The following is a 12,897-nucleotide window of genomic DNA, read 5'->3' on the forward strand; positions in this document are numbered from 1 at the left end:
GCGGGCGGGCGGGCGGCAGCCGGGAGTTCTGCGGGCGGGCACGCACGGAGTGGCGGGGGGCGGCGGGCGAGCCGAGCCTTGAGGGCGCTGCGGGTGGGAGGTCTGCGGGGGGCAGGCAGCCCCTCGTGCCGGGCGCCCCCCGAGCGGGAGGCGGTGCGGGCGGGCGCGCGCAGGAGGGCTGTAGGGCACAGGCGGCCTCATTCGGATACGGTGCGGGCGGGCTCGGGGGGGCGGAGCCGGCGGCGGAGAGTGATTCGGGCGGGCGTAACTCCGAACTTTTGTTTGGTGTGTTGTGTGAGTTAGTTTCCGCCGCCGGGACAGAGGCGCCGGCCGGGCTGGGCCGGGCTCGGGGAAGCGCCGCACGGGCAGAGTTGTTTTGCCAGTTGCTGCGGCCGGGTTAGTTTCCCTGCCGAGGGGTGAGAAGCACCGGGCGACAGCAGGACAAGCCGCGGCCCGGGGAGCGGGGCATGCGGGGCCGGGAATCCGGGCTCTGAGCCGCCAAGCCCCGCCAGGGAAGCGCCGGGGAGTCCCGACGGAGCCATGGATCCCGGGCAGCCTCAACCGCAGCAGCCGCCGCAGGCAACGCAGCCCCCGACCTCGCAGCCGCCGCCGTCGCAGCCCCCGGGCGCCGTGTCGGGGGCCCCGGCCGGCGCGGCGCAGCCCCCGGGCGCGGGGCCCCCTCCGGCGGGGCACCAGATCGTCCATGTGCGGGGCGACTCGGAGACCGACTTGGAGGCGCTGTTCAACGCCGTGATGAACCCCAAGGGCGCCAACGTGCCACACACGCTGCCCATGCGGCTTCGGAAGCTGCCCGACTCCTTCTTCAAGCCGCCCGAGCCCAAGGCCCACTCCCGCCAGGTGAGGGGGAGGGGACCGCGCCGCGGGCGGGGGGCGGCCTGTCCCGGCCCTGCGCTCTCCCTCCCTCCCCGCTCGGCTCCTCCCGGGGGAGGCGTGTGGGGGAGGGGGCCGGGGCGGGAATCCGCCCACCGCGGGGCTGAGTGGGGCGGGGGGCGCCCGGCCGGGGCGGAGGAGGTGCTCGCTGCCTTTCTTCTCCCTCGTTTTGTGGGGGGGCCGCCCTCATACCTCCACTCTCTCCCCTTCTTGTTTGCTTTTCCCAGGGGTGGGGGTGCCGCGCTCCCCCCTGCTCCCGCGGCTCCGGGCGCTGAGGGGAGCTGGTGCTGTGGCGGGAGCGCGGCCCTGGGCTCCGGCCCGGTCTCCGGAGGGGCCTCGGGCTCCACATCCGCTCCTTGGCGGGACCCGCCACCGCTTTCTCGGCCTCGCCGGGAAGCCGATGGTGGCGGGAGAGTGCTACTAAAAGTTACGTGAAAAGGCTTTTCCTGGGAGACGGGACGGATTTCGCTTTGGGGTCTAAGCCTCCTATGTCGTGGGCCTGCCCGTGTGCTGAGGGGGGTGCCAGACTCCTCCTTCCCCCCCCCACCTCCATCCCGCCCCGTCAAACAATATGGATGTAGGTTTTTCCACCATTTAATCACTGCGCCGGCTTGGGAAGGATTTAACCCCCCTTCCACTTCAGAAGTTAATTCCCGAGCTGTCGTTCAGCTCTGACGGCATCGAGGGTCCGCAGAGATGACGGCGGCCTGGGCGGGGGAGTGCGGGGCCTCGGCGGTGCCGGGCCGGGCTGCGGGGCAGGGCCGAGGAGGGGATGCGGGCAGGGCCGGCGCTCGCCCTCCGGCAGCCTTTGGTCATTCAGCCCAGTGACTTTTGTGCCAAGACAAAAGTGTTGGTGCAGAAATGGCTGAAAGTTAATGTTTAGGCTGCTTTGGAAGGAGACTGCGCCTACTCGAGTGTTTTATGAAGTAATGAACTTTGTTGCTGAACTATAAAATAGGTTTTATTATTGGCCATTGTCACTTTATCTGGGTAGCCAGTAGGAGTGAAACTTGCGCTGTGTGCTGGTGCCTGGCACTTAGGTTGTTAAGGGTCTGTCAGCATTTCCATTATTAAACTCAGGTTTTGAAGGATTTATAACTTGGCTGCAGAAGATTACTCCAGGCTGAACCTTGGCGTGTACTCGCTCAGCCTAGGAGTTAATTTATTTCCCAAATACTCGCAAAATCATTCTGGCCTTCATATTGCAAGACTGAAAAGAAAATAGAAAGGGGTGGGGTTGAGTTGCTTCTGTAGTTTTGTGGGCTTCTGACTTGCAGACCTTTACTAACATACTGAAATCCAGCGAGGAATAAGGTTATTACATATAATTTTCTCTCAAGTTTTGCAAATCTCACCGTTCTATTGTGCACAAATGTGAACTGGTACACGTTCAGCTAACACTGGGTACTGTGTCTTGTGAAATACAGTAACTGCAGTTTGAAATGCACTTAATGTGTGTAACGTTCATACAACTTGTACTTTTAAGCTTAACGTTACCTTGCTTGTGTATGTTACCCTCCATCTATAATGCGTATTTAGATGGATCACTGTTCCTTGTGCCAGTTGGTGGTTCCTGAAACACAAACTTGAAGCTCAGCTGAAGCCAGACTATAATTTGCTTCGTTGTCGACTGTCTTTTGAAATAAAATTTTCCTTCTTGTTCAGTCATGCCACAGAAATATTCTGCTTAAGAAATAAGGTCTTTAAGTTTCTGTAATTCTCCGTTTCTTGAGAATTAAAATACCTCCAATTCAATTCATTTGCAATTTGTGTATTTTATTTAAATACAAGCTGATTAGTTTCCAATGTAATATATTAAACTTCTCATGTGTTTGTATACAGATGTAGTGAAACAGAATTGTCAGTCTCCGTAAAAAGTAGGTAAATGGGGCCTCATGTATGGTGCAATACCTTGTGTAGAGGGGTGTGGCAAGAGCTGATACAGGCATCTTATTATAGGTGTCCATGTTGTTCTGGTGTATCTATAAAATAATTGATAAATATATCTTTAAAAATTCAATATTACTTTAATCCAGTTTCCAGAGGTGCTTTTTCTGTAGATGTGTATTTACTACTGGCCAAGAAGTTTATGCACTTAGGACTGGTAACTCTGGTGAATGGTTTTGTGAGTCACCTCTGAATGACTGGTTCAACAGTCAGCTGCAGCTTTGCTTTGGACAGCTAAAGCATGGGCAGACTCTTTATAAGCTCCTGATACCCTTAACATGCAGTTTGTGTGTGGGTTAGGAAATTTTGTGGTCAGTCTTGTTGTATAGGCTTTTTTTAAGTGTTTGAGTTCAGGAGACCTCCTCCATTGGAACTTCCTGCAGTCAGCTGGCATTTTTTTGTTGCTTTCCTCTTTGTGTAATCATTTAACCCCCTGCAGAGAGTGTATGTGTGAGTGTCTTTGCACCCTCACACCCCCCATTACAAAATGAGAATGGGGAGCTAACCCCAGCAGTAGGAAGTGGGTGTGTTGGTAGAGGGTGAGTGCAGGCCAGTAACCAGCCACACCATACGCTGTGTGGGCCCTGCTGACTGCGAGCATGTTTGTTTCTTAACTCTGCACCAAGGAATAAGATCTTCAGTTTTCAAAATAAAACGAAAGGCACTAAGCACATGCTTATGGTTAATATTTCTTGACTTAAGACAAGGGCTTTTGTGATGCTAGTTAACCAACCTACTTTGGGGCTCTCTTGAACAGTAACAACTGGAAAGTAAGCAGAACTTTAGAATGAATAACTTGTGAATTTCTTCTGAAAGATTAATTTAAAGTGAAATGTCTTCTGACAGCTGCATTTCTGGTGACATCCAAGAATCTTAATGGGAATATTTTCACTCCTGGCAGGCTAGCACTGATGCAGGGACAGCAGGTGCCCTGACCCCTCAGCATGTCCGAGCTCATTCCTCTCCAGCATCACTGCAGCTGGGAGCTGTTTCTCCAGGGACACTTACACCCTCTGGAGTAGTGACTGGACCTGGAGCTCCATCCTCTCAGCATCTCCGCCAGTCTTCATTTGAGATCCCTGATGATGTACCTTTGCCACCAGGTTGGGAGATGGCTAAGACACCGTCTGGACAGAGATACTTTCTGAAGTAAGTAAAGCATGTTTTCAATTAGCTGTATGTCTGGTGGATTTTTTTGATTGGTTGTTGTCTTCTATTGTTGCTGGGTTTAAGTGTTTTAATTTTAGTGTATTTCAGTATGTTTAAAACACTTTTTTGTAAAAACATGCTCCTGACTTTAAGTAGAAGATTCTACCACTTCAGTATTTCTCCCAACCTGCTGTTTCTGAATACTCTATGGTACTCTGTGAATCTTATCTAAATGTTAGCTGAATAATGTTATCCATTATATTGTATACTAAAAATCAGTGAACTGTGCATAGTGATTTTTTAAACTCTGACTTTTGGTTTTGCTGAATCTTGCTAGAGTAGTCATGCAGGTCAAAATGCATTTTACCTCATTTTCATGATACAGTTGTAAAAGTACAGAGCAACTTTAGAAACTATAGTAGTGAGAATATATCACGACTTTTATTTTCTTGAATAAGGACTATTGTATAAGTATGCAATCAAAACATTTTTGCCTATTCTCTGCTTATGAGGAACTTAATATAGGCATTTGATTGCAGTATTTGGGTCTGTGGCTCTTAACTCATCTACATTCCCTGCAGTGAAAGGGAAATTGCAGAACCTCTAATGTTGTTTCTTGTTCCTACAGCTGTAGCTTTTTCACACAGTGAATTTAGTATCACCATTTCTATAACTGAAGAGAGGTTACACATGCCAGCCATCTGACATCTCTTCCATCAGTGAGCATTTCTTTTATGCTGCATAGTTTTCTGAAACAACAGGAGCTTGTCCTTCTTTCTGAAAGTTTGCCCACCAAGACTCATAATTGGTCCTCAAATATTTTTACTATATTTTGAACACTATAGTTTTATGCAAGTCTCTAAGTAACCCATTATGTGTCATTTTCAGGGCCCAGAGAGGGCAGGGGCAACACTGTGTTATTTATGTAAAACTTGTTTCAGCCAAGAAAAACATCTTTATGCCTACTTTTCTTGCTAAAATGTTTGTCATTAATCTGTGCATTTGATTGAAGTAGTTGAGTTTGTAGCTTCAAAAACAAATTTACATTGTCAGCAATGAAAATAGAACTTGCAGAGCTTCTTTAAACCGATTCTTGTTCCTACGGCAATGGGGTTACCATACAGAGAAATTAGGATCACTATTTTTTAACCAGAAAAAGTTTACAGCAATTGTCTGATGTTATTTAAACCCAAAGGTTACTTCTTGAAAACAGTTATTCTGTATTAGAAATGCAAAAACGAGCATTAGCTATAGATCTTGAAGATGTGGCGATTTCTTTGGTGAAGTGTAACAAATAACATATTCTAGAATGTGAAGATTTCTTTAGGCAGCAAGAGAATTTTTTTCATCTGTGTAAGTTTATGCCATTTGAGAACTGTAGCTCATTGGACCTTGAAGAAGGCACAGCCAGAGTTTTGAAATGAAAAGCAAACTTTGTTTTGACTGTGCTAGTGCGAGCTCTTAACAAACAGCTTGTAAAGCATGAAAAACATTTAATTTTCAAGGTTTACTGTTACAAGTATTTGTTTTTTATAGCGCTGTCAATTTTAAAGAAAGCAGGGTTGACGAGATACAAAATGTCTTCACACTCTTTTAATTGAAATTTTTAAATTATGCTTATTCAAGTGAAATGAGAATGTAAGATTTGTTCTTGGAAAGCTTTTCTGCACAAAAAATCTTTTTACTTTTTTCTGCAAGTTTTCATGTCCTTTCTTGGTGTCCTGGTATCCATTTCAAAGGGTCAGGTTTCAGCAAGAACAATAAAGAGCCTGAGACTGGAAAGTACACACAAGTCTGGCAAACTCATCTGCATGAGCAAGATCGTTTGTTCTCAAGCAGACATCCAAAGTAAATGATTGAAAGAGCTGCTAGCTGTGAAGGATGAGTCTTGAAGGGGAAAGGAGTGGAAACAAACCAGGTTGTTAGGAAAAAAAATAAAGGCTGTACTTTTTGAACCTCTCCCTGCTGGGTCACATGCTGACCTTGGGAGATTTTAAACAGCTTAATGGGCTGTTTTCTTTTGGCTTTCCTTGGGTAATGCTGTGGTATGGGAGAGTCTAATGAGGACAGTTCTGAAAGCTCTGTTCACACTTAATGAACATTTGTTGTTCCTAAAATGTGGTCTAACACTACCTACAGGTGAGATGCACCCACTTAATTGGAGTTGATGAAATTTTTTAAAAAAACATTTCAAGTACTAGCAAAGTGTTTCCTTCATATGCTTAAGAAATCCAAATAAATCTAAGAATTGTAGCAAGTTGTTGATAAACTGCTTGCAAGAACTATTTCCTTTAGGAAAAATAATTACAAGACTTGTTTGCAGGACAACTGGTTGACTTTTCCTCACACTGCAAAATAAGAAGAGGTTTTACACAATTTTGGAAGCTTTTTTCAGCGTGGAGTGCTAAGTTCTGTCTTATACCTACCAGCCCTTTAAAAGTCTTATCTTGTCTAGTTAACCTTAAACGTTTGCTTGAAGCGTACTAAGATTTCTGATGCTAAATACATTTAATGTGGTTCCATCTACCATATACATTATTTTTTTTTGTTGGATTGGCTGCATTGCTCTTTTTTTCCATTTGCTCCGTTCTGTAGCTGCTCCATGAGCAGTCTGGTAATCAGGCTTTAAAAAGATCTTTGCAAAATAGTTAACATTTATCAGATTTTTTTCCATATGTCAGTAAGTCTTATGGCTATAGTTATCATAGTATACTGCAGTGCAAACAGAATCATGAAATTGAGTACTGTACTTAATATAGGCTGAAATATAGTCAGTTCCACTAATCAAAGGGTCAGGCACTGCAAGGGTAGTAGTTTGTGCAAAAAAATGAAAATAGCGTATGTGGGAGAGAAAATACTTGTCTTTATATATAGGTACATGCACAAGTGTTATTTGTCCAGATATTTTATATACACACCACACATGTATCCATACATATTAGAGGAGGGTGAGAGTGGTAGTGTAGAGTCTGAGCCAGAACTACTTCTGTAAAGCAGTCTGTCATCTAGATAAACAGACCCCTTTATATATGAATGCCCAGCATATGATCTGCCAGAATTCCATTCATTAATGTTAATCTCAGTTATGAGTAGGACTCCTAAGTGTAATTTTCCTTTAGGGAAAACACAGATAATTTTGGCCAGTGAGTTGAGGCAAGCTTGCTGTACAGCTGGTAAAACTAATACTATTTTTTAATTGAAACTGGTTCTTAAATAGAACTCATAAGCTAAGACTTGCCTGGTTGGTAAGTGGTCATGTCTGAGTCATCTCAGCCCTGCAGTGCGGTACGCCAGAGCCTGGGCTTCAGCGTGCAGTGAAAAGGACTCGGTTTGTGTGGAGATGTCAACTGCATCACTTTTTAACCACTTCCTGTTAGCCAGCTGCTGGCTGACATTTCAGTGAACTATGGAGAAAGATAGGGGATTGCTCTCTAGGCAAAAGATAATATTCCATGGGAATAACAGACAACAACTTGCAGAAAGAAAATGTGCCTTTTACTCAATTTTAGAATTACTCTTACATTGTTTTAACTTAGTGTTATGCTTTTAATTCTTACAAAGCTTGTGTAGTACCTCTTCTCATCTTGTAGCGTGAGGAGAAGTTAACTGATCGTCCTGCAAACAGGTCTTATAATTATTTTTTCTAGAGGAAGTAGTTCTTGCAAGCAGTTTATCAACAACTTCCTATTTTTTTCTGTGAAGTGTTGAATGACTTCCTGAAGGAGGCCAAGGTGGTTTTCATTAGTGTCTGTGGGTGCATTTGAGGTGTTTACCCATCTGGAAGAAGCCTTGAAAACTGATTGTTGTTACACATTTCTTATGTACTCTATATGGAGGTATAGCTTTGGTTCTTAAGAAACTGTTCTAAGGTAGCAGGGAAGTTTGTTGCTGTGATTTGTGTGTTGTTTTTTTTTTCTTGTGTCACACATGAAAAATATCCAGCAATGCTGCTTAGTTTCACATCCTACTTTTGCCCCTGACCGAAGCCACCCACGACACCAATATAACCTGTTTCCATCATCCTCTTCTGCCAATCCTGCCAAAGCAATCTCAGTTTTTCAGGGCAGATAATGTTTATTGGAAAAACTGCTCCCACAGTTGCATATGTTATTGAATAACTTACTTTACTGAGGAAATGTATATTCAGAATCGTCAGTTAATATGAGTTCTTGTGTTTCTGGTTCAGGCTAGTTTGTCATTAAAAGAGCTATGTTGTTGGAACCTAAAAAGTGCTGCCACTGCTTTTGATCGGTGTGTCCACTTTTTAATGCTTTTTATACTGTAAAATAGTTGTAGATTTTTTTTTTGTTTGCTAACTTTTGTATGTGATATGTCAAATTAATTTCATTTTTATCTTGATAATTTCTGAGTTTTTATTAAAGTATTTATAAGATTGTTGATCTAACAAAAAACCCCATACAATTTATGTAGGGGAAAATGGGCACTGTCAGTTTGAGAACATAGCTGGAGGAAAGAGATCTTAGTTAAAATACTTTTAAAGTGAATCTTGATGTTGTATGTTTTTGGCAACTTAAAATTTCTTGTCTTGGAAGACAGTCATAGTACTACTTAATTGTATATATTTTTTTCTACCTCTTACTGGGAAAGCCTGACACAAACTTTAGAATTTACAGTTGCACTGAAGATTTCCATATCTTTAAAAGGGAGGAGGAACAGTAAGGGCAAACCTACCTTATTTGTGTAAGACTGAGTTGGGAGGAGGATGAAAGTGCATCTTCAGTCCTCTGAACTCGGAGAACTTGCAGCCAGCTTAGTGGGTGGGCAGCAGTGAAAGCAGTGGCAGACGGTGCTTTTCATAGGGTGCTTTACTTATATTTAGTTTTGTTTTGCTTAAGAAAAATTGCAAATCATGATATCTATTAATTAAATGCACTTCCATAAAAGGTAATTTTAGAAGACTATTCCAAGATGTGATTTCAGGTAAACAAAAAATATACCCTGTGGGTTTTGCTAATGTATTCTCCTTTTTTTTCTATATGTATATTGGCATTTATTCAGAAGAAATTAGAACTGGCAAGGATATAGGATCTGTGGCAGTTAGTTGTAAGTAGGTAATTAAATTATCACTAGGATTTTCTCTTTTATTGTTTTATTGTTGTTTTTTTTTTTAAAGAAAAAAAAAGCTGCTGACCTGTAATTTTCTTCCGCAGGTTTTGCCCTTCAGTATCTCATAAAAATAATCTTTGTGCTTTATAGTGTCTGATTTGGTGGCTATTAAAATCTTTCCATAAACTCTAAAAAGCACTGGATTAAACCTCTACTGAGAGCTTCAAATACCTTGCCATGTGTGAATGTGAATATAACTCAACCTAATAGGAGCTGTCTCTGCCCTGCAGGGGGGCTGGGACTAGATCTTTAAGGTCCCTTCCAACTAAAACCTGAACTCTTACAAATCTAAGTAGGATCTGAATATACATGCAGTGGAGAGAAAAAGCAACAACATACTTTGAAAAATGATTGTGTTAATGCAGTGTTCAATAAAGAGGAAAAATACCGTTGTTTCAAGTAGCAAACATAAGAAACTAAACCTTTCCACTTTGCTTATTGAAATGGTCAAAAATACTCCTGATTTAGCTGTTGAGAACACTGGTGTTGTTTTGGTTGATGTGCTTTAAAGGCCTAATACTGTTCTATAGCGAAGCTTTCCTATCTCCTGAATCAAATTTGAAATCTGTTTTTTCTTACCATGGTCTGAAAACTTTGTATTATGGTGAAAGCTTTAATTGAGACTGAGACCTTTATTTACTAGTCTTTTTATAATGATACATTTTAGAGTCTCTCTGCTCAGTAATAAGAGATTTCTGATACAAGTTTAATCAGAAATTAATGTTTAAGGATGATCCTTCTGCAATTCTGCTTATTAGAGATTTTCTCAGGTTATATATGGTTAAAAGTAGTAGCATCAAGCTCTGTGGGAGCAATTACACTGCTGTGAAACCACTTCTGTTTTCTCAGTTCTTGACCTCTCCTAAAGACAAACAAGAATTTGATATAAATCAAGATGAGTGTCTTCTGGATTCTTATCCTTTTGCCTTTCTCCTCTCTGTGTTGAAGATGGCAAAGAATTATAGTTGCATTTTTTTAGTAGTCATTTGGTATGTAGCATAGGGTAGTCTGTAAGCCATCAGTCACATTATGGAAATTCCTACTTGATAGAAAGCAGTGAAATAGTAAGGGTATGTTAATTTGAAAGTTCCCATGAAACTAAGACGGGCACTACTCCACCAGTTTTTGCAAAAAGTATTTCTAATGGGTAAATGCCATTGAACTGATCAGTGGCATATGTGGGTAAAATAATATTTTATATTTCCTCTTCTGAAAGTGAAAAAATTCAATAGCTTTAAAATTTGAAATACAAAACTGCCATTTATATTTTGCTCAGTTTCCCTCTGTAATCGTGGCATAACAGCTGCAAATTTTTAAAACTTGATACAGCAAGCAAATTGGAGTTTTCCTTCCAGTTTCCTTCCTACAGTAGATTTTCAGATAAAATATTTCAGCACTGCAGTACCTAAATTTAGTCACATATAAAATTAAAGCTAGAGTTCCTAGTTTGCTCCCAGATAAACCTTTTCACATATCAGACAGAAGCAGTTACTGGATGATGTGCAGGAGAGCCAGATATGTTAGTGAGGGCTGAGATACAAGACTAACTGTTAAAACTAGTCTGATATTAACTACAAGCAGTTTCTGTCAGGCTCTGGGTTAAGACTAGACACCTCCCCCCACAGACAAGCAAAGAAGCAAAAAATGAGGTAAACAGCTACAGAGAGCTGGCAGCCAAAACTAGAGATGTTTCTCTTCTTTTTATATGTGGCCAGACCACTGCATGTGTTTATCTTCATAGCTGGGAACAAATTCATATGATGTAATTAGATTTAGTTTAATCTTTTGAAACTGATAGCTGCTCAGTTCTTCTATTAGGAGCGTCTTTGTATTTTTATACAGTCCAGCATACTTGCATTTGTTGTTTATACAATACAAACACACATAGGTAGTAAAACTCATTAATGGTGGAACTCACTTTCTTTCACTGTTTGTGTAAACTTTATCCCCTTTTTTAAGGTGTGGGGGTTTTATTGTGTTTTTTTCTCCTCAAGCTGCACACGATTGTGTAATCCCTATTATTTAAATGACTCAGTTTCCTTGTAAATACAATTTCACTTGGCTGAATGCAGGAAATGTACAGATTTCTGTGAGTAGCAGTCACCTGCCAGGTGCCCCTAAGGACAGGGTCAGGATACCATGTAGTTGACTCTAGAGAAAGATGGAATTGTCTGTAAGGGAAATGTAACAGCCTTGGGGGTTAGCATAATGTGACACAAAATTCTTGGGGAGAAGGCTGCACACTGGATTGTTAGCAGATACATGCGAGATAGCAAGACATACTCTTACGAACAACTTGTTATATGGAAGGCTGTGTCAGATAAACTGTAATTTTGTTAAACATTTAAATGGGAATCTAGACCATGAGGGAAATTTGTCTTTATTATTAGCTGGTTTTTGGCAAATAAAATTGGGAGTTTTATTTGGAGAACAGGAGTTTTTGAAAGGTGTGACTAAGCTGTGTCACGATTTCATGGCCTCCTGAAGTGCTACTTGGAGTCTGTTTTCTGGGATTCACTCTGCCGGTATTTTATTTGGCTTTTGACTGTGTTACTTCAGGCTGTGTTTCAGGCAAGTATAGCTAGGTTTTCTAAATTGCTGGTTAAGTCAAGCTAATAATATAAAGCTGCCTTGTAAAGTAAGACTTTTACCAGTGTACTGCCTGTCAGTCATGCCAGTTGCTAAGGAAACAAATCTGTCTTGAAAACAGTCTTGGACTTTGCTGTAGTTTCACTAATGAGACATTGCTGTGTCATAGTGAAAGACCAGATCCCTTTTGTTGAGTCTCTGACATGCTGTTTGGTGACTTAGATCAGTGTTAGTGGTGAAGTTTAGTTATTGGTTATTACATTGAGGCTGTGAACCCAGGTTTTTTTCTCTGCTGAGCTGTTTTACAGGAAAGTCAAGTAAAGGTCATTTACTGTAGCAAGTTTATCTTCAATGGGTTCTGGTTTATGGAGAGCTTCACTGGAAGTCTGTCTGCACTACTTATGTTTATTTAAATAGTGTTACTGCTTTAAGGATGCCTTTCCCTTTCTGATTACCTGTTGTAACTGAAATACTAAGTAAACTTCTTGCGTTTTCTGGATATGTTGCAAAATTAGACATTTATAACGTAATAAAACATTATCTGAAAGCAAACAAGCATAGATTGTATAGACAAAATGGAATTCTTTGGGTAAAGGAAGGAAAATGCAGCTCACAGGTATATTTTCTCATAGGATCTTAATTTTCAATTTTTTTTCTTCTAAATTTGTCGTTCCTGTTTGAAGAGCTTGGCAAGGCCTCTGCAGTTACTTACGTACTCTCTTTAGAATGGTGAGAAATAGAGTAAAAGAGAAATTTCTATCCATCTTTTCATAACTATGCTTATAGTATAGTTAATAAGGTTTGGAGACCTGAATCTCCAATGCACACATAATTCAGTGGTGGTTTTTATTTATTGATTTACAAAACCTTTGTCATTGTCAAGCCATAACCAGCTTTGCACGAATTAAGGATATTACATGACATTGACTTAAAAAGGTGTAATCTGATGTATAAAAGGCTGTTAAAAAGAAAAGGTGAAAGGACTTTGAAGGATGTTCCATGCCTAACTTTATGGATTATTTTTGTATATGTTTGAGTTTGTAGGAAAAAATAATACTGCTTTAATTGTAGTTTAGGTGTCTGTTGACTTCTGTGCTGGGCTGTGGGTCAGGATGAATTATAGTTGTTTAACAATAGAAGTTGTAAATACTTCCAGTCGTCAGTGAAAACATTTAATAGCATGTTCTGTGGTTA

The 12,897-nt window shown here is 41.6% G+C and overlaps 1 protein-coding gene across 8 annotated transcripts in view; it reads left to right on the forward strand.

Moving 5' to 3' along the window:
* Positions 1 to 307: 307 nt before the first annotated feature.
* The window catches only part of YAP1 (Yes1 associated transcriptional regulator), an 88,849-nt gene continuing 76,259 nt past the window's right edge, over positions 308 to 12,897 (forward strand). For all 8 annotated transcript variants that reach the window (XM_051634068.1, XM_051634082.1, XM_051634075.1 and 5 more), the window contains exons 1-2: positions 308 to 858; positions 3,740 to 3,987. In XM_051634068.1, coding sequence (XP_051490028.1) covers positions 541 to 858; positions 3,740 to 3,987 — 566 coding nt within the window. In that variant the 5' untranslated portion in view covers positions 308 to 540. The remainder of the gene's footprint in view (positions 859 to 3,739; positions 3,988 to 12,897) is intronic.

The sequence above is a fragment of the Apus apus genome, chromosome 1, assembly GCF_020740795.1.
Source record: "Apus apus isolate bApuApu2 chromosome 1, bApuApu2.pri.cur, whole genome shotgun sequence".
NCBI lineage: Eukaryota > Metazoa > Chordata > Aves > Apodiformes > Apodidae > Apus > Apus apus.